General features: G+C 49.9%; 1 protein-coding gene across 1 annotated transcript in view; it reads left to right on the plus strand.

Annotated features, from left to right (window-relative positions):
* HSPA12A (heat shock protein family A (Hsp70) member 12A) overlaps positions 1–24926 on the plus strand; it is a 62658-nt gene that overhangs the window by 26673 nt on the left and 11059 nt on the right. Inside the window, exons 2-7 of the mRNA XM_080913132.1 lie at positions 7833–7918; positions 8599–8723; positions 10284–10470; positions 13572–13676; positions 14609–14725; positions 21529–21700. Coding sequence (XP_080769258.1) covers positions 7833–7918; positions 8599–8723; positions 10284–10470; positions 13572–13676; positions 14609–14725; positions 21529–21700 — 792 coding nt within the window. The remainder of the gene's footprint in view (positions 1–7832; positions 7919–8598; positions 8724–10283; positions 10471–13571; positions 13677–14608; positions 14726–21528; positions 21701–24926) is intronic.

Here is a 24926-nt window from a genome sequence, read left to right on the forward strand (position 1 = left end):
GAAGTGGAGATACTCTCCTGTGCAGAGGAACCAATTGGGCAAAGTCCTCTGGGATCCTCCAGTAGGTGTGGTGCAGACAGACACGGAAGAGGCCATAGGCAGAGGGTGGCGGGCTCTGAGGTGCCAGGGCATCAGTGGGCGGGGCTCTCCCTCATTGGACTCGACATCAGGAAGCCCCTGACAGGATTGCTGAAGTAGAGGGACCTCAGCTCTGACCAGAGGGCCCTGACTGCAAGGTGGGTGTAGCTTGCACTGCCAGGCCCAAGTAGGATCAAGGCCAAGAGGGTCTGGAGCAAGACTGTAGTAGTATGAACATGAACTAAGAAATGATGGGGTTTGGGGATAGAGGGAGGGGGATCTTCCTTGTCTGGGAACAATGATGGTTCCTCTGGAAAATAGGGTGTCTGAGGAGAGTGGCATATCTGGCTGATTTGAGGACCGATTCTACATTCCTAATACGCTGACTGAGAAGTTGGAGCCTCAGTTGAAAAAGACCTCACTGTTGCCCCAAGACTGTGGATAATAGTCACCAGGTCTGCTCCCGGGCACATAAAATTTCCACCTGTCCATCTGTTCTAGTGTCTTTTCCTGTTACTGCGATGAGTCACGCCGACAAAGGCAACTTAAGGGAGAAAGTCTTTATTCTGGCTCCGAGCTTAAGGGTACGGGGTGGGGGGAGGTCCTGACAGCAGGAGCTTGAAGCATTGGTCACATCCAGTCAGGAAGCAGAGAGCGGAGATGAATGCTGCTTACCCAGCATTTCTCCACAGACACAACTCAGGGTCCCAGCCAGGGGATGGTGCCACCCATAGAAGACCTGGCCTTCCCACCTCCTTTAGGGCAATCAAGATCACTGCCTTCAGGCATGTCCAGAGGCTGGGTGATTCTAGATTCCATGAAGCTGACCATTAACCCTAGCCACCACACACACACACACACACACACACACACACACACACACACACACCTCTCTTCTCTCTAGCTATCTCAGTTCATCCATCTCTTCAACTATCAAAGATTTGCAACTCTGTGACATGTCAGGTGTCAGGGGAACCAGACAGGAAGTAAGACCTGACCTCAGCCCATGGAGCAGAGTCCATGAAGGATGCTGGTAGACAGAACTATCGTGAGACCACGCATGGAGATTGTCTAAAGTCAGGGTGCTGGTGGCCGGATGACGCAGTTGCTGAGCCTGATTTATGCAAGCTGTTGGTCCAGAATGTGTTTTCTCAACTCTCCTAGAGTTGCCTGCACATGCTGAGGCCCAGTTGAAGGCCTAGGAACACGTGTGCAAACCTGGGCGTAAGAGGAGAAAGTGTACTACCCAGAGGAGTGTCTCTGGGAACTCACCGACTGGGGAAACCTTACTGTTCTCAGAGTGTCCAGGAAGCAGGGAGGGTTGCTACAAGAGGCAGGCCATTGTCTCAGCCCCCATTCGGCCCATACTGGATACTTCAATTTCAACTGTGGAGTCCTCATTCCCGTGATTATGATGTAGCACTCAGGATTCTCTGTAGTGAGAGGGTTTCCCTGCTCATGCTAATAAAATTTCCATTTACTCTGGACATCAACCATGGTAATTTAAAAAAAAAAACATCAATTATTACTGAGATGAAACTTCAGCTTGGTATAATGCATTAGTTCAGCTAGCCATGAAGCCTTTTCCAGGGCAATAAAAGTTTTTTTTTTTTTAATCCTCCTTCCCAAGAGACATTTCCAGTAACCTACACATGACCTTGGGCAGATTAATTTTCCAAGATGATACTACAAAGACGTTGTGTAAGGAGAGGAAGAGCAGGCTTCTTTATAGAGGCTGTTATTTAGGCAAATACCTGTCATCCCAGGAAAGAAGAAATGGAATGTGTGTGTGTGTGTGTGTGTGTGTGTGTGTGTGTGTATGTATGTGTGTGTGTGTATGTATGTGTGTGTGTGTATGTGTATATGTGTATGTGTATGTGTGTGTATGTATGTGTGTGTGTGTATGTGTATGTATGTATGTGTATGTATGTATGTGTATATGTGTGTGTATGTGTATGTTTGTGTATGCATATGTATACTGTATTTTTAAAGTTGTGAACATTTGGAAAGGACCATTTATTTAGCAGAAACATAAATCCGAAAGTCAGCAAAGAGAGCTCTTCAGAGAGGAGAGCCTTTGATGGGCCTTCCCGTCACATCTCACACAAGCCCGGAGCTCTGCAGCGTAAGGCCAGCCCAGTGGCTCCATCTTCATCTTTAAAAGCATTGTGTCTAGGGCATGTGATCGATTTCCCAGTACCTCATACTTCGGGGGAGTCTGCCCACTGCCGTTTGCCGACTAATGTCCCCCCATGGAGACAAGGGCAACAAGTAAATTTATGAATTACAACTCCCTTCTCAAGACTTGATTTATTTATTTTCATTATAAGAGTGCCTGCTCTGATGAAAGCCATTAGAGCTGAGAGCAAATAAAACGCGACCTAGTTTTACGTGCCTTGCATTTGTAGCTGGGACCAGATGAAGCCCACACCTTAATCCCTAAGCCATTAAGGTGAGCAGTGAGGGTTACGCTAACTAGCTGTTCTTCCACTGTGGGCTCAGGCTCCAAGGAGTTGAGCAGCAGGAGGCTCACTGGTTCAGAGAACTTCTATCTGCTCGCTCTTACTTTGCTGCATACTTTGATTTTCTGTACCCTTCTGTGCTGCAAAAGTCATTTTAAGTGAACCAACAAACACAGTCCTCAACTGATTAAAAAAAAAAAAAGATAGCCTATGTACCTAGTTGTAGAAGACCGGAGTGATACTAACTTATCTAAGACAGGGCTCACACTACGGCCCAGTGGGAGAGAGCACGTTTGGCATTTGTGGGGCTCTAGGATCAGTTCTTAGTACCACAAAAAAAATTATCTGAAATTATCCATGTAGGAAACTCGATGGTTAAATTTCCATTCACAAAAAAAGAGCCAGGGTCACTTCCTCTTAGCCTTGCCAGGGCTTTGCAGTTGACCATTTGCATCTTTGAAATGGTCCCTGTCTTTCTAACTCCCATGGCTTAAAATTGTTCACCTCCTCCATTGTCCCTACCAAAGCTACTGGAGACTGGAACCTGGAGAGGTGGAACCTACTTCGGGGAAGTTAGGTCACAGAGGGTCTTTGTAGGACATAGTGAGATTCTTTCCCTCCCTGCACGTGTTTGGTGTGTGTATGAGTATGTGTGGTGTGTGTGTATTCATAGTGTGTATATGTGTGGTGTGTGTAGTATGTGTGTGTAGTGTATGTGTGTGTATATGTGTGGTGTGTGTGTATGTGTGGTGTGTATATGTGTGGTGTATGTAGTATGTGTGTGTGGTGTATGTGTTCATGGTGTGTGTGTGGTATATGTGGTGTGTGTGTATGTGTGGTGTGTGTGTATGTGTGGTGTGTATATGTGCGGTGTGTGTGTATGTGTGGTGTGTGTATATGTGTGGTGTGTGTAGTATGTGTATGTGGTGTATGTGTTCATGGTGTGTGTGTGGTATATGTGGTGTGTGTGTGTGTCTGTCTGTCTGTCTGTCTGTATTTCCTGGCTTTGAGGAGGTGAGTAGACTTCCTCCACCACATGTTCTCACCATGACTGTGTCCACCACAGGCCCAAAGCAACAGGGCCACTAGAGTCAATCCCCCGAGCTGCAAGTCAAACATAAACCATCTCCCTTCTCAGCTGATAATCTCATATTCTGCCACAGCCACAGAAAGCCAGTCCACCCACGGTGTCATGGCACAGGCCTTGGACAGCTTCTGTGTGAGGGAGAGGGAACACGGGCATGCATTTCTCCAGATTCCTAGGCTATTCAGCTCTGCCCTGGCCGTCTTCCTGGTAAAGCACGCCCTTTAGCCTGCATTTCTGAGGCCTCCTTCCCTGTCTCTGCAGCTGAGCCTACATTTTCTTTTCATCCAAGGCCATTGCTAAGAAACTCCCCACGGGTTGAGCTTCTGGTCAGGATTGTTCGTTGTCTGAGTTTGTTCCCTGTGGAGCTGTCATTGCATGACCTTATGGCACCAGGCTTCTCCTTTCATAGATGACCTTTGCCTAAGTGAAAGCCAGAGAGACCCTCTTGTTCCCTATATCTGTAGCCTCTCCTCCACCAGTGTTCTTGCCTGTTATCTTCGATCTATCGGGAAAGATCTCAAGCTCCATTGTCCTTTTGTGTGTTTGGTTATTGTGACTTGTATACAGCACAAAGGAAGTCAGTCCTGGTTGGGACTGCCATTGCAGCAGAATTAAGTTTTCCACTGTATCCTCCCAGGGAACACAGTAGGGCCATTCCATTTCCCCTTGACGTTTAAAACTTGATTTTTGCACCTATCTTTGAGAATGTCACCACTCCACCCTCCCCGTCTACAAAGATCAGTTTGAAATCTGCACAGTGCTGCTGGCTTTTAATTTCTGATGGAAGAGGTCCATGAAGTTCGGCTGCCTCTAGGCCTGGAAAGTGATCAGCAAGTCAAATGATTTGTTCAATACCATGCCATATGTTTCGGGGGAGGGGAGGATGGGAACCGCCTCCCCATCCTTGATTTTTCTTTGCCCTCAGTATATCCTGGTGTCCCCTGAGGTCCCAAAGCACTTGCATGTTCAATGCTTGGCTCGGCGTGTGCTGTTCCGCACGTCAGGGGTTAAACAAAGAAAGCTTGAGAAGGTCCAAGTGACAAGATAATCAGGACCAGGCAGCAGCAGGGCGTGTGCAGCCCCCATTCGCGCCGCTTGTTTGCTAACGGCCAACACCAGATTTTCTGGGCAATTAGATGTTTAGTATCTTCCAAGACCTTCTGTGCAAATGTGGACACACAGCCTCAGGCCTCCCAGGTAGCAGGTGGAGAGAGGGTAGCTCCAGGGTGGATGGCAACTTGCCCGAGGTTGCCTCAGGAGCTTCGTATAGGATGCAACCATCATCAACTAGTGGAAGGGTTGCCCGGCTGGACCTCAGTGAGCAGAGATGGGGGTGTTCTGTGGACTAGCTGAGGAGCCACATTTACCACATTTCAAGAGCAGCAGGGCATGGGTACTGATAGGAACAGGAAAGATTGTGTCCTCTGATAAGCAGGATAAATTTTGTTGTTAGACAAGGCTTTGGGTAGCCCAGGCTGCCCTTAAATTACCTATGTAACCTGGGGTTGACCTTGAACATCTGATCTTCTTGCCTCTTCCTTCACAGTGCTGGAATTACAGGTGTGGGTCACTCTGTTGTGCTGGGGGTCAAACCCAGGGCTTTGTGCATAGTAGGCAAGCACTCTGCTAGCTGAGTTGCATCACGAGCCCAGGATGAGTGCTTAATAAATATTTTTTACTCTGGTAAAGTATAAGTAATACAGAACTTCCTATTGAAACAGTTTTATGTTTAATGTACAACTAACGTGCAGCATGGTTTATATTTACAACAGTGTGCCTGCCACGAACACCACTATTTGCAAAACTCTTTGCCCTGTCAGGAGCTCTGGGCTTTAGCTCTAGCCGCCTTTCACCTACTTCCTGCCTTTTTGGGTTTGCCTGTTCAGGATAGTCCACACAAGCAAAATTATATAGTATTTGCTCTTTCGTGTTTGTCTTATTTCCACTGTTTCCTGGCTCACTGGAGTCAATGTCAGCTTTGCACGAGGTTGCACTGTTCCAGATACTATCCCACCGTGTTGGTGAACCATGGGACTCCTTCCTCTAAGGATGGACACATGGGTGTGTTTCCAGTTCGGGTTATTGTGAATGCTGCTGCAGTGAGCATTCACATACAAGTCTCTCGTGAGTTCGTTTCCAAGTCTCTACTAGTTACATTGCTGGATCTGGTAGTCATTCTGCATATGCCATTGAGAGGAGCAGCCAAACCCTTTCATGGCACCTGGCCCATTTACATCTCACCAGCAAGGCACCAGCCTTCCAATTTCTGTTTTTCTTTCCTTTTAAAAGTTATAGTCATCCCTGTGGGTGGAGTAGCATCTTATTGTAATTTCTGGTAGACCAGTTGGCTTTGAACTCAGAGATTCACCTGCCTTGGTGTCATAGGTGCTTGGAATAATGCTGTGTGCCACCACACCCTGATACCCTTGTAGTTTTGATCTGCATTTCTCTGGTGACTATTGAAGCTGACCATATTCTCCTAAGCTCACAGAGCCTTCTGGGGAAGAGAAAGACCATGAGCCCAGATAGGAAGTGACTTGTAGAAAGGAAACTTCACGTTCTCTTGTTCATGATCCGTTTTGCTCCTCAACCTGCTCGGGAGCCACTGAATAATGCTGTCTGAATTCCCACAAAGTAGAAAAAAGCAATTCTGCAAGAAGCTGGGATTAACAGAGTGGTTTAACAGATGGAGCTATTCCTCATGCTCCCCGGAGAGGAGAGTCTTTCCCAGATAGAGCTAACTCATCTACCGCCTACATGGAATTAAGCTGTGTGCTAAACTAGCAGGGCTTCCATAGCAGTGCCTGGCTCCTGGTACTGGTGGGCATGCAGCATCTGCCTGTTGTCCCCCTGATTGGTTGGCAGCTTCTGTCAGCAAGTCTTTGCTTGGTTGCTTTGGGGCACTGCCAGCCCTGGGCGGTGGGTACGAGGGCACTGTGGAGCTTTCAAACATTGACCAGGGACAGTGTATCTTGTCCTTGGGGGTCCCTGAGAGTGCTCCAGAACAAATGTCTGTTCTTGAATCATTGCAACAGAGCCAGGACCGCGGGTATTAAGACATTTATGCCATTTGCCATTGCCCTTTGTTTGACCTAGTGTTCCTTACGGGGATCGGTCGCCATAAGGGCCAGGGCAGCTAACCCAGCTACCGTTTGGCTGCTACTTTCTCCTTCCTGAACGTCAGAAACCTCTAGCATCCCTGAAGATGTGAGTTCGCCTTGTGCCTTAGAAGAGGCAGGTGATGGCGCCCGCCAGTCACTGGATGTTGTCCCTGGGAATTGCTCTCAGGTCCCATATTCAATGAGCAAGAATTGTTAGCCCCATGGAAGGGTGTGTCCTTTGCACCTCTGGCAACCCGAGGGCTGTAGATGCTCTTCCAGAATACCTAAAGACTGGCCTGTCTTCTCCATTGCAATAATTTCCTCCGTAGGGGAGACATGAGTGATCTCTCTGTAATGAAGTTCTAGTGACATGATTCCTGTAAAGGTCAAGCTGGGGAACCAATGAGGTTATTAGGCACACAGAGCATGGGTGTCCGTGAAGCAGCCACTCTAGAAAATCTACACTCAGCAGGGCATGATGGTTTCTCCATGGCCACACAAGAGGAGCTGCTCCCATAATGTTCCCCAGCTTGTGTATTCCAGGACTTCCCCAGCCTCCAAGGCTACCAGACTTAGGGCAGAATCATGTACAGAGGCTGGGAGGAAAGACTTGGAATCTCAGGTGAGGGTCCTGCGACCCCCCAAATCCCTAGTTCTATGAGAGACGGTCATCCCATTGGGGTGGGATGCAAGCTGCCGAGGCTGCTCTGATGAACATGATAAGCACTTTGCTCAGAGGACCGCCATGTTCTCCTGCACGTGACTCGGGTTGCGCTGGGCCACTGGAGTCTGCATTACAGAGCACTCAGCCCAGACCTGACTCCTCTGGGAACAGAGCCGTGTCTCCTGTTTAAAGGGGGTAGAGGCGAGGGTGGTGGTGACAGGCCTCGTGATCGTTTAGAGAAAGGGGGTAGGGACATCCAGTTGTTCACTTCTAAAGGCCAAGCACAAGGGGTTCTGGCCTGGGCAGGGAAATTCTGCCTTCCTAGCTGGGAACTGCCATGTTTGGCATGGTAGCAGACTTTTATGTAGGAACAAAGCCACACTGGCCTCTTTTCTGCTCCGTGTCACTTTTAAAAAGCTAATTTTTGTCTTTTCTTTTAGAAACGGCCCCCACATCTGCATATTCATCTCCAGCTCGGAGTCTCGGGGACACAGGAATAACACCTCTGTCCCCTTCCCATATCTTGGTAAGAAATGTGTGTGTGTGTGTGTGTGTGTGTGTGTGTGTGTACGGTGTGTGGACTGTGTGTGCATGTGTGCATATGTGTGTGCATGTGTGTGAGTGTATATGTAAGTATGTGTGAGTGTATATGGACTGTGTGTGTATGTGTGTGCACATGTGTGCATGTGTGTGTGTGTGTTCATGTGTTCACCGCCTTTGCTAGGCAACCCCTCACATCCCCTGTTGTGTGCACATGGATGTAGTGGAAGAGCAAATGCACTCTGCCAATCCTGCTTCCTATCCTGGGCCTGAAAACACATCCTGAGGTGTGCCTGATGTTTGCAGAGGCATCAGCCTGGAGGGTAGTGTGAGCAGACAGGAGGATCAGCTCCTGAGAGGCTACAGTGGTGGCAGGGGTTCTGCAGAGGGACCTGGGTACAGCAATAGTGGGGAGATGATGTCTGCACAAGGAGACACTTGTCTGGGACTCTGCCCCATGGTAGCATTTCCATAGTCGGCCAGCTGCCCTGCACTCCAGTTAAGGCTGCTTTCTTTTCTCCTTGAGCCACTTGGGTGGGAGCTAGGGCTGGCCTGCTTGAGAGGGGTAGTCTGCCTGCAGTGGATGCCAAACTGGGCAGGGTAGGGGTTTCTACCTGAAGCTGAGACCTGGCCCTCACCTTCCCGTGCCTCCCTGTGCACTTGCAGAACGATGCTGACCCCGTCTCCGAGCAGCAGACCTTTCTCGTGGTGGTGGCCATCGACTTTGGGACCACGTCCAGTGGCTATGCCTACAGCTTTACCAAGGAGCCAGAATGTATCCATGTGATGCGGTGAGTGGGGGTGGGGAGCGCCAGACGGCCTGGGCACCATGCTTGTGTAGACATGCAGGTAGGCTAGTCACCTGTGCGCTGGAGAGCACTCTGGGTTCAGGTCTAGACACTTGGTGTTACTTGCCAAGGTCCAGACTCCACGTTCCCTTCGAGTTAATCTCACATTGTTTAGGGAGGGGCTGTGCAGTACCATTGGATCCCAGCTGCAGTGATTCCAGGGTGTGGCCTGGGTGAGAGCAGCCAGGAGGTTCCCTACACAGTATCTACGGTAGAGGTGATCCAAGGGCTAGCCTCTGGCACTAAGGCTGCTCCCAAGTCTAGGCTTGGCAGGGAAGGGAACAGTGTAAACTCCTGGCAGCCCTGGCTTCTGGAGGGCAGGAACTCCAAGGAGCAAAGAAACATGAGCAACCCACCCTTCCTACCCCGTCTCCCTAGCGTTTCTTTTTCCTTCTGTCCAGGGGAAGGAAACATCTCCAGGGTTGAGCTGACCCCAGCCCTGTCCCATCGCATGTCTGTGTCTGTCCACCTGTTTCCTCCTCTGCCCCTGTATCTTCTCCTCAGTTTACAACTGACCAGTCCAGGATGATTCCCACTTTGTCGCCGTGGCTGTCATTGAGCCATGGAAGCTGTCTGGGGCCCCTCCTTCAGTTACATACGTGCGTTCTTTCTTCTAGATGCACCCCACCTATAACCCCCTCCTCCCCAGCACTCCCGATCACTATCTGAGCTCCCCCTTCCTGGGTCCCCTGGGCTCCCCATCAACACCATAGCCATGGACATAGCCCTCTGGTCTCTGGCTTTCTCTTCTCTCTTCCTAAGTCTCTCAGCACTGCCCCAGGCTAGGCCTGACCTCTACTCCTGCCTCTGTGCTCAGCACCAGCATCCCCATCCTTCGTTAGACTTTCAGCTGTTCCCCGTCATTCACAGATCTCTCCAGCCCAGTTACACTCACTGCTGTGCCGCCCATCCCTCACTCCTCTGTGTGCACAGCACATCTTCTTATGTGCAAAGGTTCTGACATCACTTAATTGCTTGGGCCAACTTACCTAAAGCAGGCTGAAGTGACCTTCCTTCTGAGATCTAATTGCTCTCTCCTGGGCCCCACCAGCTGTTGCTTCTGCCTTCCCTGGACCCTCAGGCCATGCCCCTGGGCTCCCTCTTTCTGTCCAGTCACACGTTTTGATGCATTTGTTCATACTGGTCTTATTGAGAAGAGGAATCCGGCTAGCTCTGTATTCCTATCAGCTGCTGAGTGCTTGCAAACGAGAAACAAAACAGGATACGACCTACCAGGTTTTGGTGTACTGGAAGGTTGAAACATAATAAGCATGGTGCCGTGTGTCACCAGCATGTGGCACACAGTAGCTGCTCAGTAAACACGGAGCGAACGGTAAACGCAGGACTTGTTCTGAGTAAGAACCTGGTTCTTGTCTCTTCTACTAACTGAGTCTGGGTGTTAACCAGTTGATACAGAGACACAGTGCAAGCACTCAGCTCCACTCTGCTGACTAGAGTGGGGATCGTCAAAGACCTGAAACTTCTGCTTTTCCTTGGTGACAGGAGATGGGAAGGCGGTGACCCGGGTGTTTCCAACCAGAAGACCCCGACCACCATCTTGCTGACACCAGAGAGGAAGTTCCACAGCTTTGGGTATGCTGCCAGGGACTTCTACCACGACCTGGACCCCAATGAGGCCAAGCAATGGCTGTACTTGGAAAAGTTCAAGATGAAACTCCACACCACAGGGGTGAGTTCACCTCTTGAGGGGAGCAAGGAACCTCAGTGTCGGGAAGTCCTCAACTTGAATTCCCCAGGTTTCTCCTAAATAGAAATTAATGACCATCTAACATCCATTTGTGATCTCATAGTACATCCTGCTTGGGGGGAGTTGTTGGGGGTATTTAGTTGTTTGTTTTGTTTAGGAAACTGACAGGCCAGAAAGCATCCCAGCTGTGACATGGCTGTAGGGTGCTGTGCCCTTGCTGCCCAAGGGGGTGTTGGGAGATCAGGGGACCCTCTATCTACTGAGACCAACTAGTGGCTGAAGGCTCAAGTAGGAGAGGTGGGTCAGGACTGAGGCTTTGAACTGATTGGTTTGGAAGTAACAACCAGTGTAAAAATATCTTTTATTCGCCAGATGTAATTGTTGTCTCAGAGGCTTACTGGTGAATAAGCTCACCCTTTCTAGCTCTTTCTGAACTCTGGCTGGATGGTTCAACTCAGCTCATTCTGGCCCAAATGCTTTTCTAAGCATTTTCTTGGATTTTGACTGAATTTCTCACCTGCAACCTGTCTTTGTAAAACTGCTCCCTCCCCACTCCCTCTCTCCCTCTTTCCCTCTCTCCCTTCCTCCCTCTCTCCCTTCCTCCCTCTCTCCCTTCCTCCCTTCCTCTCTCCTCCCTCTATCCCTCTTTCCTTCCCTGTCTCTCCCTCTCCATCCTTCCCCTCTCCCTATGCACTGCTCTCTAAAGTTGGTTCTTTTTCTTGTCTGCTCTTGTGAGAGTTGGGTGTATCTTATCTCTGACTCTTTCTATCAAATATTTCTCTGATTTGTCACTTTGTCTGCCCCTCAATTAGACTTCACTTTCAAACATGGCTGATTCCTTCCACAAACTAACTTTACCTTTATTATTTTGGATTTAAAGGTGTTTCATTAAGGGCATGCCTGTATTTCAGCCACAAGAATTAAACCTGTGTCATTCTGGCCAGATCACACAGACCTAGAAAGTCTTTGGATCTGATTCCTTGTCAGAGCAGCCATATTGCTGGATTAAAATTCTTCTACAAACCAGAATAATGGACGGGCCACCCTCTGTATGTGTGGAGCAAGAAGCTAAGTATGTGTGGTTGTCATTAGAGGGCTGAATGCCAGACCTATGGCCTTACTTCTAAAACTCTGAGCAAGCCAGTTTGCTGTGAGTTGCCCAGGTCAAAGAGGTGTCCCTATCCCAAAGCTTTATGGGAAATTTGGAAACTAGATGAAGACCTTAGACTTTGGCCACATGCCTTGGGTTTCAATCCCACCCTTGATTCCTCCAAGACCCTTAGTTCAAGCCATGTGACCTTGCTAGACCTCACTGTGCTTCCTTTTAAAAAATGTATTTATTTTCATACTTTTTATTGATTCTTCATGAGTTTCACATCACAAACCCCAAATCCCATTCATTTCCCAGTCCTTCCATATCTGCTTTCCACCCTTGTAACCTCCTCCCCATTCCCCACCTCCCCAAGGCCCCATCTCCCTGTGGAAGCTGTGGTGTGTCACAGTGTATCAAACAGTACACCCTTTTTCTCAAACAACTTTACTTGCAGATGTTCATTGTAGTGAGTAATTGGTCTGGTTTGAGGCCTCTGGCTTCTGCTACACATCAATCCTGGATTCTCACGGGGACTCCTCTTGGATATCCTGTTGTTGGGCCTGTGTCATGGAATCCTGCAGCTTTGGATCTGTAGGACCAGTCCCTTCACATACTCCAGCAGCTCGAAGATTGGGTTGAGCCAGCTCAAAGGCCTGGATCTGGGCCTGGGTGGTAGTGGAGGTGGTCAGCTTTCCAGCTCTCCCATGCCCATGGCACCAGGGCCAGCTGTCCATCACTGCCCAGTCAAAGGGATGGGGCTAACACTCCTGCGCCCACACGACCAGGGCCAGCTTACCCTCCATTTTAAAATGAAGACAGTTGCAACATCATGTTCACAGGGAGTGTAAGGATCAAAGTGATGTAAATACACAGTGTTCCCAGAGGAAGGGAAGTTCTAGTGGAATGGTAGCTTCCATTAGCATTTCCAGCACAGAGGCAGCAGGAAAACCATCGCTGGCACCTCACCGTCCAGGGCTCTAGACTTACATGAGATTGCATTTCTCCTGGCTGAAACGGACTCACATTTTTCCAGATGGGACACAGTGCTGGTTGTCAAGATTGGGCCATGGAGGCACGGGACGAGCCGTAGCTTCTCAGGCTCTGCTGCCTCCCTGGACCTTTGCTGGGCATCAGGAGAATGGCTTAGAGCATTGAGCATGAGCAGACGGTTCAGGGTATAACCGAAGGCCCCACACGGACCCATTAGCAACTCGTCGCCCTGCCTCAAAACAAAGGCAAAGCCTGGCTGTATAGCCTACATCAGTCTGATTAATTTGTTCCTGACACTAATAAGTGGGTTAGTCCAGGGGCTCCCTTCCACGCCCACCAGTCCTACCTCTTCCCCTCCCCTGGGGACCCTGCTCATGATTTTTTTTGATGACCTCTTTCCACCCACCATCTGGCCTCTGCACAGCATCCTCTGTCAGAGGACCACGAACAGCAGCTGCTTTGGCTTCTGCCAGAGCCAGAGAGGCAGCAATGCCTGCCTGGTTTTCAGCAGATTAGACAGAGCCAGCCTTAAAATAGGAGCTCTTCTATTTTAGTGACTAGGCTGGCAGCTCGCCGGGAGAGGAGAGGTTGCTGTGTGTTAGCATCCTGCTTGGCAGTGAAGTGGTATGATTTAAGCTGCTGCCACAGAGCTCCCAAGGGTGACCCATGTCTGGAAGTTGCATGTAAATCACACTGGACTTGGCACCTGCTGTCCCTTCCCAGGACTTGCTGTTGGGCAGAGGCTCCTGCTCCTGAGGATCCACGAAAGGGAGAGGAGGGAAGGGAGGAAGGAGACACAGTGAAGGTGGGGCCCTCAGAGAACCCCCAGAGCTTTAGTACAGTAAGGACACATCACTGCCTGGCCCTTTGGGTGGAGGGAGCACACCATCTTCTCTGCCTCTCTAAACAGAGGGAGGCAGCATCCCACCGGTCTCCAAACAGCCATCCCTAACTGGAGGCATGGTCCTCTTTGACCAAGGTCACATCTGTCTCCCCCCAGGACCTCACCATGGACACCGACCTGACAGCAGCGAATGGCAAGAAAGTCAAAGCCCTTGAGATCTTCACTTATGCCCTGCAGTACTTCAAGGAGCAGGCTCTGAAGGTAAGGCTTGTGTTAGGTTATCCCTGGGCTGCCGCACCTGCCAGCGAGGTGGACGGACAGCCGGCGGGGAGGGCTCTGAGGCCAGAGCCGGCAAATGTGTTCCTTTGTTGTTGTTGTGGTTGCTTTTAAAGATTTTTTTAAAAGGTTTCTTATTTATTTTATGTATACGAGAACACCATAGCTGTCTTCAGACACACCAGAAGAGGGCATCAGATCCCATTTACAGATGGTTGTGAGCCACAGTGTGGTTGCTGGGAATTGAACTCAGGACCTCTGGAAGAGCAGTCAGTGCTCTTAACCGCTGAGCCATCTGTCCAGCTCCCACATGTGTTCTTAGGCAACACTGGTGGAAAGGTGAAATGTTTTGGCATTTTGGAGTGAGTTTGTCAGTCCCAGAGAAATGCAAACAATTCCATTCCTAGGGAAATGAAACACGAGCACACGGAACAATTTACACGTAACGCACACAGTGTTGTTCATAGTAACTAAAAGGTGGAGGCCAGTCAAATGTCCACCAAACTGATTGACAACCAAGTGTGTTATTCAGCCATAAAAAGAAATGAAATGTGGATGTATGTCACGGTTGGATAAACCTAGAGAGCATCCTATGAAATAAAAAAATACACTAAAACCTTCCTCACATGATTCCCGTTGTATGAAATGCTCTTAACAGGCACATCCACAGAGTCAGCAAACAGGTAACTTCCAGGGATCAGGGGATGTGGGACCCGACAACCGTCCCTTCCCTTATAGGGTGTGGATGGAATAACTGAGAAGAGCCAGGGGCGCCCTGCCTCCACACTGCTGTGTGGGATACAGGCTCAGACTCCTCTGGAGTTCCTGCTAAAAGACTGCTCAGCAGAGCCACAGGAATGTCCCAGGGGCCAGCAGCTCTCCTCACCACCCCCCATACTGATTCTTCTCGGCATTAGGAACTGAGCGACCAGGCCGGGTCAGACTTTGAGAACGCTGACGTCAGATGGGTCATCACGGTGCCTGCCATCTGGAAGCAACCAGCCAAGCAGTTCATGAGGGAAGCTGCCTACCAGGTGAGGGGCGCTGGGACGGGTGGGGGACAGAAGAAACATAGCTGAGATTCCCACAGTGGCGACTGTGACTGTGTTCAGATATCTCCCAGCACCTCCCAGCTTCCTGAGGAGTATGGGTAGAGACACGGGTAATGGGTCTTCTTGTGCCTCAGTTTTGTTCCTGAGCAAAACCGAGGGATTGATCTCTCTCCCTCTCCCTTCCCCCTCTCTCTTTTCCTCTCCTTCTCTCTGTTCCTCTCCCTCCCCCCCTCCTCTTCTCCTTCCCCCCCTCTCCTCCCCGCTCTGGATTCATGTCTCTGGGTCATGGTTCCGCTGTCAAATTTGGAGGTTGGATTTCAAGCCGGGGTTCAGAGATATTTCCTGTAGGTAAAGGACCATGAAAAACTTGAGGAAAAGCCTTGGAAACAAGGATATTTGTATAAGAAGAGAAGAGAGGCAAGGGGGCTGAAAGCGGCCGCCTGCTGCTGGAAGCTGGACCGTCCTCTGCCTACTTGCCTGTCAGAGCCATCCAGAAGCATGTGGGTTCTCTGGAGAGGGGCGAGGGCTAGGCTCCCACGTGAGGGCAGCACTGTGGCTCCGGGGTGTCCCAGTCACCCGCAGAGGCAAGACTCCCCCGTGTCTGGTATTCAGCCACCAGGGGATCACCAGGGCCGTAGACATTCACAGCCCTCTCTGATGGTTGATTTTCATAGTCAGCTTGACCAGATCTGGAATCACCCAGGAGACAAGCATCAGGCATGTCTGTGAGGAAATTTCTGGCAATAATTGATGTGAGGAGATCCGTCTTGCTGCAAGAGGCACCTCTCGGGAGTGGGCAGGAGTTCCAGGCTGACTAAACTGGAGAAAAGGAACCATGCACCAAGATTCATCTCCCTGCCTCCTGACAGTGCAGTGTGAGCCTCTGCCTCATGCTCCTTTGACGGTGCCACCATACCTTTCCCTCCATGACCGGACTGTACTCTCAAACCTGCCCCCTATGGTCCCAGACAAACTATGCCCCGCCTCTCCCGAGGCTATGCCCCGCCTCTTCCGCCTCGCCTCTTCCGCTGTCGGTTCCAGCCAGGGCAGGCATGTCAATGTGTTAGATGTCTCCTTGTCCTTGTCTTCATAAAACCTCTCAAGAGGGGGCCGGAGAGGTGGCTCAGTGATTAAGGGCACTGGCTACTTTTCTAGAGGTCTGAGTTCAATTCCCAGCAACAACCTGGTGGCTCACAGCCATCTGTAATGGGATCCGACGCCCTCTTCTGGTGTGTCCGAAGACACTGACAGTGCACTTGTACACATAAAGTAAATAAACAGATCTTTTTTTTAAAGACCTCTCAAGCGACATCATGACCACCTCTCTCAGGAGGCACATTCACATTAAGTTAGCAGCCACTCATATGATTCTTCCAGAAGAGTCACCGAATCACCCTGATCCCCAGCAGCTGGTAAAATGGCCCCATAAGTTTGAGCACCATAGGCTTTGTTCGGTACTCACTGCTGCCCCTAGAGCTCAGCTTGTTCAAGGTCAAGGGCAGAGGATTCTCCACTCGCTTCCAGTCCCCTTCCGGGCCGTTTCCTCTGCTCTCCCCTCCTCTGTACGGTGAGAATCTGGTTCTATGTATGAACCTGCCAAAAATAGATTTGCTTTTATAGGGATGAAGTAAGAGGCAGGAAGTTGCATAAAGAGGCAAACCTTTAAGAAGAGAAGGAGTATAAGATGTACCTTTGTTGTTCACAGAAGTCCCGGACATCAACCTTCAGGGGGTGTCCAAAGAAGGGCCAAGGGACTTGGTCATTTGCACGTATTGCACTGTGCTCTGAACTGTTCCCAGGAAGGACGTGCAAGCTTCATGGCTTCAGCTTGCACTCCCCAGCCCACAGGAAGATTTCCACGGCAAATGCATGACCTGTAAAGGGGTCAGATCATATTTTTAGACTGGAAAAAGAGGGAGGTGCATGGGTCAGTTTGTTAGGCTCTGCAGCCCTGGCCTGGCTCTTCCTAGGATGGAGTCTCTGAGTGGGTAAGACAAGGGGTTGAGCCTCATCCTGCAGAGTCTCAGGAGAAAAGACAGGGGAGGGCACAATATCCTTAGCTTTGGCAGAATAAACATGGCCCACAAGCCAGGCATGGTAGCTCATCCCTGTAAACTCAGTACTTTGAAGGCTGAGGCAGGAGGATTGCTTTGCTCAGAAGAATGCAGGATGTTGGACTGCCTCCCAGCTCAAGTGAGCCCTTTTTTCGTGGTGCTTTTTCAGCTTAGGTACTGACCCTTTTTAGTTCTGCTTTGAATTTCCATGAGGTCATGTGACCAGTGGGTTTAAAGATGGCTGCCTCACTCGTCTTTGTGTCTTTGTTCTTTACTCATTTCCTTATTATGCCTTCACACTGCGGCCCCTGTGTGCCGGGCTCTGAAAGGCACTGGAGAGAACAACCCAGCTGAGTTAGGGGCCTCGGGTTGCTCATGGGCCCAATGTCTCACAGTTGGGAAGTCTGAGGAAGCACGCAAGGCATGGTTGTTCTGTGGTGTCTTCACTTGCCTTTGGGAAGAGCTCCAGGAAAAATGGGGTACAGCCAGCTTGTGGCATCTCTCCATTGTACCCCTCTGCCCTTTAAAATACAGCACACGGAAGGTCCAGTCCCAGGAAGGTTAATTTTGTAGATTGACTCAACTGGGTCAGAGTTTGTCGAGATGTTTGGTTAAAAAAATGTTGTTGGTGTTTCTTTGAGGGTGTTTGGAATGTCATCCAGCTCCCCAGAGTAAAGCTGGTGCTTCTGTTACATGGATGGGACTGCTCTAGACAACTGAAGGCTGAACAGGGTAAAGAGCTGACTCTTCTCTGAGAGGGAACAAACCCCTTCTGCTTGCCTTTCAGTTGGGACATATTTGCATGGGAAACATGGAGGCCCTCCTTTCAGCTTTTAGGAGACTTTCTTAGTACAAGTTTGTGTTACATTCACCTGCCAGAGGGAGAAAGGAGGCTCAGAGAGAGAAGAGCTAGGATGATCTCAGCATAGCACCCTCTAATCTGGACCAGGTCCAGGGCCTCTGCTTGATTCGGTGCCCACGAGGGTTGCAGAGTTGCGCACACAGATCTGCTTCATCTGAAGACCCTCCCTAGGCTTGCTGGTCTCAGTCCCTTAGGATTTGCACACAGGACAGCTATGGGTACTTGAAGAACAGAAAGGGCACCTTCTTCTGAGGCCTTTAGGAAAGATCTAGGAGAAAGGGGGGCATGGGAGGGGGCAGGAAGGGGGAAGGCTGAATCTCAGAGGATCATGGACAGGAAATTGTCCAGTTTTATTTTAGAGTCATTTTGCATAAAATGTGTAACTCTGGTGAGTGCCAGAAGCCTGTTAAATAAATGATGCTCCCATGCGCTGTGGCCTCATTTGACATGGAGACCCGGCCTGTAACTTCCTGTCTGAACAGGCTGCGGTGAACAGTGAATAATAATCCTATCAGGAGAACTCTAAGTGCAGGCATGACTCGCAGCTGGGGCAGCTGGGACTCAACGACAGCCTGGTAGAACTCGTAACTGGCCTGGCCATCTTTCTCATCCATGGACGAAATCTCTTGGCCGGTTTTCATGGCAGATTGCGAGGACCAGGGAGCTGAGTAGTTGGGGTAAACAGCCACTTCTGTGGGCTCCCCAGAGAGTGGTTCAGCCGCCCACACCTCCTCAGTGGATCTCACAATTCCAGAAGGGCTTTAAAATTTAGCTCCCTCTGGGCAGTTTTAGAACCTGGAGGAGTAAGTGGGGTAGTGTGCTGCAGGTTTGCACACAGTTCAGGACACCCAGGGCCCTTCTACAGAACGCTCATGTTCAGTCCAACAGAGATGAGGACCAGGAGAGCGCAGAAGGCTGGCTGAAAGAGGGGTTCAATCGCCCCTTCAGCAGCTGCCTCCTGAGCAACTGAGACCCACTACAGAGTGAGAAGAACCCCCTGTTGTCCTGAGGGAGTGTGTGTCTGTACCACCTCTACATGGACGGAGACAGACCAAAAGGCTTGACAGCAGGGCAGTACCACTGGCGGTTAGGGTATGGACTGGTTTCCGATGTCCGGTGTCTCATTCAAGAAAGAGAGGCAGAGTCACAAAGCAGCCAGGAAGCTATACTCAAAATAAAACGTCTAAAAGGAATATACTCTTAAGATTGGCAGTGGCCTGCCCAGATGAAGACACATTTAACGACTAGGAGAGAACATAGAGAACTTGGTTCTCTACCATGCTGACAGATGCTAAGCTTCATGCCTATTTCTCTATTATAGACATCTCTTTCCATCCAGCATTTGTGTTTTAAATCATATCCACAACCCAATCAGGCCTTAGGCGTAAGATGGCAAATACAGGAACATCTCCTAAACATTCACTTTGAGGACATCATTAGCCTTACCATGCATATACCCCAAACTAGTCCAGGTCAGATTGGCCTTCCCACTTGCTGTGCCCAGACGTACACAACTGAACTGAATCTAAGTCCAGTGGTTGGTACAGTGAAAACGCATCCCTTTGCTACAAGCACAGTGTGTGTGCTGCTCAGTGTGGGGTGAGGTTCTGAGTTGCTAACAGGTAGCTAGGTCCAGAGAAGAGTGTATGTGCAGATGAAGGGTCTAGGCTGGTGTGTGTGTGAGAGGGGGGGGGGTGTGTGTGTGTCCAAACTGAATGAAGTCCCAGGTTCCTAAACTATCCCCTATGTATGCCTGCCTCACCAGTAGAGATGAGATCACACAGGAATCTTAAGTCCAAAGTAGCATCTCCAAAGCAGAGAAGCCCTGGTCCCAGGCAGATGGGCTCACAGATCTCCTGAGGGCCTCTCAGCCAGGGAGCTGGTTTGAACGTGTCTCTAAATATCTGAGCACAGGCTCTCCTACCAGAGTTGAAGCTGTCTAGGATTTTGAAGAGATGGTGCCCAAAACCAGAGGAGGAGAGTTTTGTCAAAGGGCCAGACCCAGGCCTCTCCCCTGTGATGTCAATATGAAGATGTGAGCCCTTCTTTGGCCACCAGGGACTCTGGAACTGTGAGACACAATAAACTCTTTTCTATGAGCTGCCTAGTTCATTGAACTGGCTAGTTTTATGTCAACTTGAAACAAGCTAAAGTTGCTGGAGAAAAGTGAGCTTCCATTGAAGAAATGCCTCAGTAAGACTGGGCTATAGGCAAGTCTGTAGGGCATTTTCTTAATTAATGATTGGCAGAGGAGGGTCCCTCCATTGTGGGAGGTGCCACCCTGGGCTGGCGGTCTGGGTTCTATAAGAAAGCAGGCTGAGCAAGCCATGGGGAGCAAGGCAGCAAGCAGCACTCCTCCGTGGCCTCTGCCTCAGCTCCTCCCTGACTTCCTTAGATGATGAACTGGAATGTAGAAGTCTAAGACAATTAAATCCGTTGTCGTCATAGCAACAGCAACCTTATAACTAAGACAGTACCTTCAGTGAAGGAGCTACATGAAGAGCTCCCCCCTCTCCCCTTGGTTCCTAGATGCTTCTCCTGTGAATGTATGGCATAAGGCCCTTTCTGTCTGCTAAGCGTCTGGTATAGAGTGAGGGTAGGAGTGGGGGACTTTCTCCAAGCAGGCGTGGCACAGAGACAGATCTTCTAGTCTCCTTGGAAACCACAGAAAAACAGCACATGGTGACAGGAATGATTCTGCTAGCGGCCAAGAAAGTCCCTTGCACTGGCTTAGCCTCTGCAGAAGAGCCCCTGCTCTGGCCCAGGGCTCTTGGAGTGGCCAAGGACACAGTTACAGACCAAGGCTCATTTCTCTGAGAATTCGCAGAAAGGGTACCCTTGGCACACTCCAGGTCCTGTCATGGATTAGGGACAGGTCACATGTCATGGATTAGAAACACTTGTGCCTCTTGCCAGCCAAGGAACAACCCAGATTCCTGCAGATGGAGCTACAGATGGGAACCTAGGGTGTAACTGCCACGATCGATCGTAAGAATATGTATAAGCTGAGCCATATCCACTGGTAGAGTGTGCATGTGTGTCTCTCACACACACGAAGTGCTGGCTTCACTGTGAGCACCACATCAAAGAGGTGTGGTGACACACTCGCTCACAGTTCCAGAGCAGCGCTCCAGAGGTCGGTGCAGGAAGATTGGATGTCAGGGTCATGTTTGACTACATACCAAGGCTGAGGTCAGCCTGAGATCCATGAGACCCCCTTCTCCAAATAACTAAATAAAAACAATACTGAAATATCGTGATGGACTACTGGAAGAAAAAAAGGCGTTGGTTGTAACTGCTCACCCTCACTGTAGGAAACACAGGACACCCCATGGAGGACTCTTCTGGGAACCACTCTCACGTCAGGCAGGCGGCAAGAGCTCAGGCGTTCGGGTGACATCGGGAGGATTGTCATGCGCCTGTCTAGCTGTGGTTCTGAGCTGCACAGCCTCCATCAGGGGCGTGCGACCCTCACAGGGAACAGGTCCACCTGTGCCGGGCCTTTGTGACTCTGTCTCCCAGCTACTTGCATAATAATCCTCACCGTTATCCATGGCCCACCATCTTCTTACCACTTCCACTGGTGCTTTTCAGTCCCCATCTGGATGAACCCCAAGGGCAAGAGGCCCTGCAGCCAGGATTCCCTGGAAGTCCTGTGCATGCTCTAAGTCCTGTGAGAGCTCAGTATCGGATCGCCCCTAGTATTAATTTCTGCAGACACCTACAGAGGGACTCCCCGCACCCCTGAACAAGCCAAGCTTATTGCTAAGATCCTCCCTTGGGTGTTCCAATCCAAAGAGCAGGTGCGATGTCCTCTGAGCAGGCCTGCCCAGGGGGTCCCCAGGTCCCAGCTTCTGTCTGTCTTCCAGGCAGGTCTGGCCTCCCCCGAGAACTCGGAGCAGCTCATCATTGCCTTGGAGCCCGAGGCCGCCTCCATCTACTGCCGGAAGCTGCGGCTGCACCAGATGATTGAGCTCAGCAGCAAGGCCGTGGTCAATGGGTACAGCGCCAGTGACACAGTAGGAGCGGGGTTTGCACAGGGTACCTCTGCTCTCTCTCTCCCTCCCTCTGCTCGCCCCTTCTCAACCCACCAGAGATGATGCTAAAGGACCCTCAGGATGCTCCATGGGGAGGGTGGCTCTTAAGCTCCTCTTTCTTTGGTGTTTCTGTGTGGCCCCTAAGACTTCCTCATAAACTAAGCATTGGCTACCCTGCCTGTCACTCTTTGGGGACATCTCTCCAAGAACCCGAGGGTAGCCTGAGAGTGGTTGTTAGCCTCACATTTTACTAGGCTCTGGGCCTGCCTTGTCTATTAACTGAGTTGCTCTAATCTAATTTGTCTGCTATTAGTTTCTCCATTAACACTGTTGACTTGTTCCTGACTCACCCACTGGGCTTCTGGGTGGGATGAGCTCATCAGGTGCCTTACGCACACCAAGTGGGCGGATAGATCCTGGAACGGAGCACTTCCTCAGCCTGACCGGGCTAAGTATTTTAAGGAGCGCTGCTGCCTCTTGAATAAGTCACCTACATAAATGGATTGTCTCTCGGTCCCCAAAACTGTTTGTTCCACTGCTTGCTCTGTGGGTCTTGCTCTTGGGGCTTTGGAGAGGTGATGTCATGGTCAGAACACCACTGAGAGTTTGGGCACTAGTGGGGAGCATCACTAGTATTGGGAGGTGTTGCACTCCCCAGCTCTAAGTTCCATTCAGCTCCTAGAAGAGGACCTAGTGAGCAGAAATGCACCCTCTACCTATGCCCACTCCCAAGTGGCCCTGGAAGGCTCAGGCTCATGCAAGGACAGGAAGAACATTGGTGAGCATTCCCTAGCCTAAGCTTGGACCTACCTTTTCCATGGTCTCCACACTGGAAGCCTCAGCCTCCATCGCCAAGACCCTAGGCCCAGCCTCACTTCAAGGGGATGCACTTTGCATACCTGAGTGTGTGATTTTCTGCAGGTCACTCCTCAGTCATCCCCAGACAACCCTGTCCCCGAGGACACCCCTTCCTTCTAATCCCTAGGTCTGGGATTAGTTATGACCAGGAGGTAGCAAGAGCTGTGCTTGTCCCCAGCTGCTGTGTCTGCCTTCCGGGGGCTACATGCTTAGACCTGTTTGACCAGAACAAATGCAGAAACTTTCCCTTAGGCCCAAGGGCTGGATTAGTCCTTATTCTTATCAATCCCTTGCCATGGGATGCCAGGGCCAGCCTTTCCTCTAGGGAACTCGCAAAGACACATCTTTCTCCACAGTCTGATTTGAAAGAAGGAGAAGCTTGTACCTTAGAAGGTACTTCTCATCATAAACAGATTCCTATCAGGGTCTATTGAGTCCAGCATAGCTTTTACATACGGTGTAAGAATGGCCCTCAGTTTTCAGGAGGCATTTGCTGATTCTGAGTGAGAGCCTTTCTTGGGAGTTTGGTTTGGGGTTTCCTTGCCTCTAATCTGCCTAGTCTCCCCTTAATCTGCCTGGACCCAGCTGCTGTTGCTGCTGTCAGGTCTGTCCCATAGCTTGTGGATTTTCTGAAATCATGTATATTCCCACAGGGGCCTTCCTTTTGTGTTTGTTTGTTTGTTTGTTTGTTTGTTGAGCCTACATTGTTAACCAACTGCCTTGGAGGATCAGCAGGGATGGGGTTTATATGTCAGCTTTGCATTGAAATTGGACTGGTTCTCCCAGGAGTGGGGAGCTGGGAAACCTCAGGGAGCACTCTTTCAGCATATCTGACGTTCCGTGGCTCCTTCATAATCACAGGTCCTTGGGCAGAGGCTACTGCAGAGGGATGGGGCTGGCAGACATTGAGCATCCGTACTTAGGGTTTGTAGGGAACAATATTTTACTCTTGATAGGTTTTAATGGGATCCATAAAAGAGATATTTGTCCAATCTTGGGCTTAATGTACCTGAAAAACGGGGATAGTTCTTTGCAAAGTAGAAAGATGTTTTGGGCCTTGCTCAGCTTTTTTTTCTCTCTCTCTTTTTAATGAATAACATTCTGTAGCTATCTAAATTGTTTAGCTAGCTACATCCCTGCAAGGTCTGAGACATTGTTTCCTGTTATTACAGCCACGCCTAGGATCTGACTTGACTTAAGTCTCCTTGCATGCTAGCGAAGTATTCTATGTCTAATATAGTCCACCTTCCCCCTTTGTGGGAAGTAGGAGAGAATCCCAGGTTTGGGGACCCCTCTCGGGGTGTCTGTCCCTTTGACCACTCCAGCCCAGGCTCTGAAGAACTTGGATTGAGCTGGATGTTTGCTGGTCTAATCCCAAGAGAAGTTGATTTTGCAAACAGTCTGCGTCTTCCAGAAAGAGGCTAGAAGGTGGAGGGTACTGTTGGATAACCATTAAGGAAGGTATTCTCAGGCATTTCAGAAGCAGGGAAGAGAAGGAGGCAGACAAGGCTGAGCCTTCCTCTGTCACCCCAGGGCTACTCTAATAAATCATTCCTCAAAGTTATCATTCCCTGACCACTAGGTCTCATAGTAGGTGTTCTGCCTCTGGTGCCACCTACTGTGGTATACAGTGGTCACTGCAGGTATATTGTAGACAAGCAAGGTGCATTAGGGAAGCAGGAATCTAGACCCGCTAGAGATATCCACATGTTATAGATAAGGAGACTGAGACCCAAAGGGCTAAAGTAATTGGCCCCAAAGCCCACTTGGCCGTGGCCTGCTGCTTTTTGGGGGCCCATTGCTTGCTTTTTCAAAGTTAATAATTTTAGATCTTAAAAGTATTTGGTCTGAGGATTTATATTTCCAAACAAGAAACCTGGGATTTGCGAGTCTTTTGGCTTCACCCCACTTTCCTTAGCTGAGCACAGGTGTGAGTTACCTGTGCCCTGTTTGTCCCAAAGGCGGTCCAGTCACTGGGCACAGGCAGAGGCTTCTCCGGGGTACCCAGTTGCTGGGCTCTTTTAGGTTCAGATGATACCTTGTGGGAGAAGCGCCACCATGTGGCAGAAGTGCACATTGTCCTCAACAGCTGCAGGAAGTGGCTCTCAATCCTTTTATCCTAGAGATTACAGAAAGATACATCCAGCATTCCAATGCACCACAGATGTGAAATGGTTTAACCCAGTGCATCGAGGGCTGCTGGGACACTGGCCCATTTCATTAATCCACTCCCCAAAAGGAAGTCACAAGAGCCATGAATCTCATCAGGGCACGGGCAAAGATGAAAGCTTCTTTCCTTTGGAGGGACTGGCTTTCTGGGTTTTGATGCCTTGGTTATTAATCCCTTTGGTCAAGTGTCAGTAAATGTTCCA

Source organism: Micromys minutus, assembly GCF_963924665.1.
Source record: "Micromys minutus genome assembly, chromosome: 2".
Lineage (NCBI taxonomy): Eukaryota > Metazoa > Chordata > Mammalia > Rodentia > Muridae > Micromys > Micromys minutus.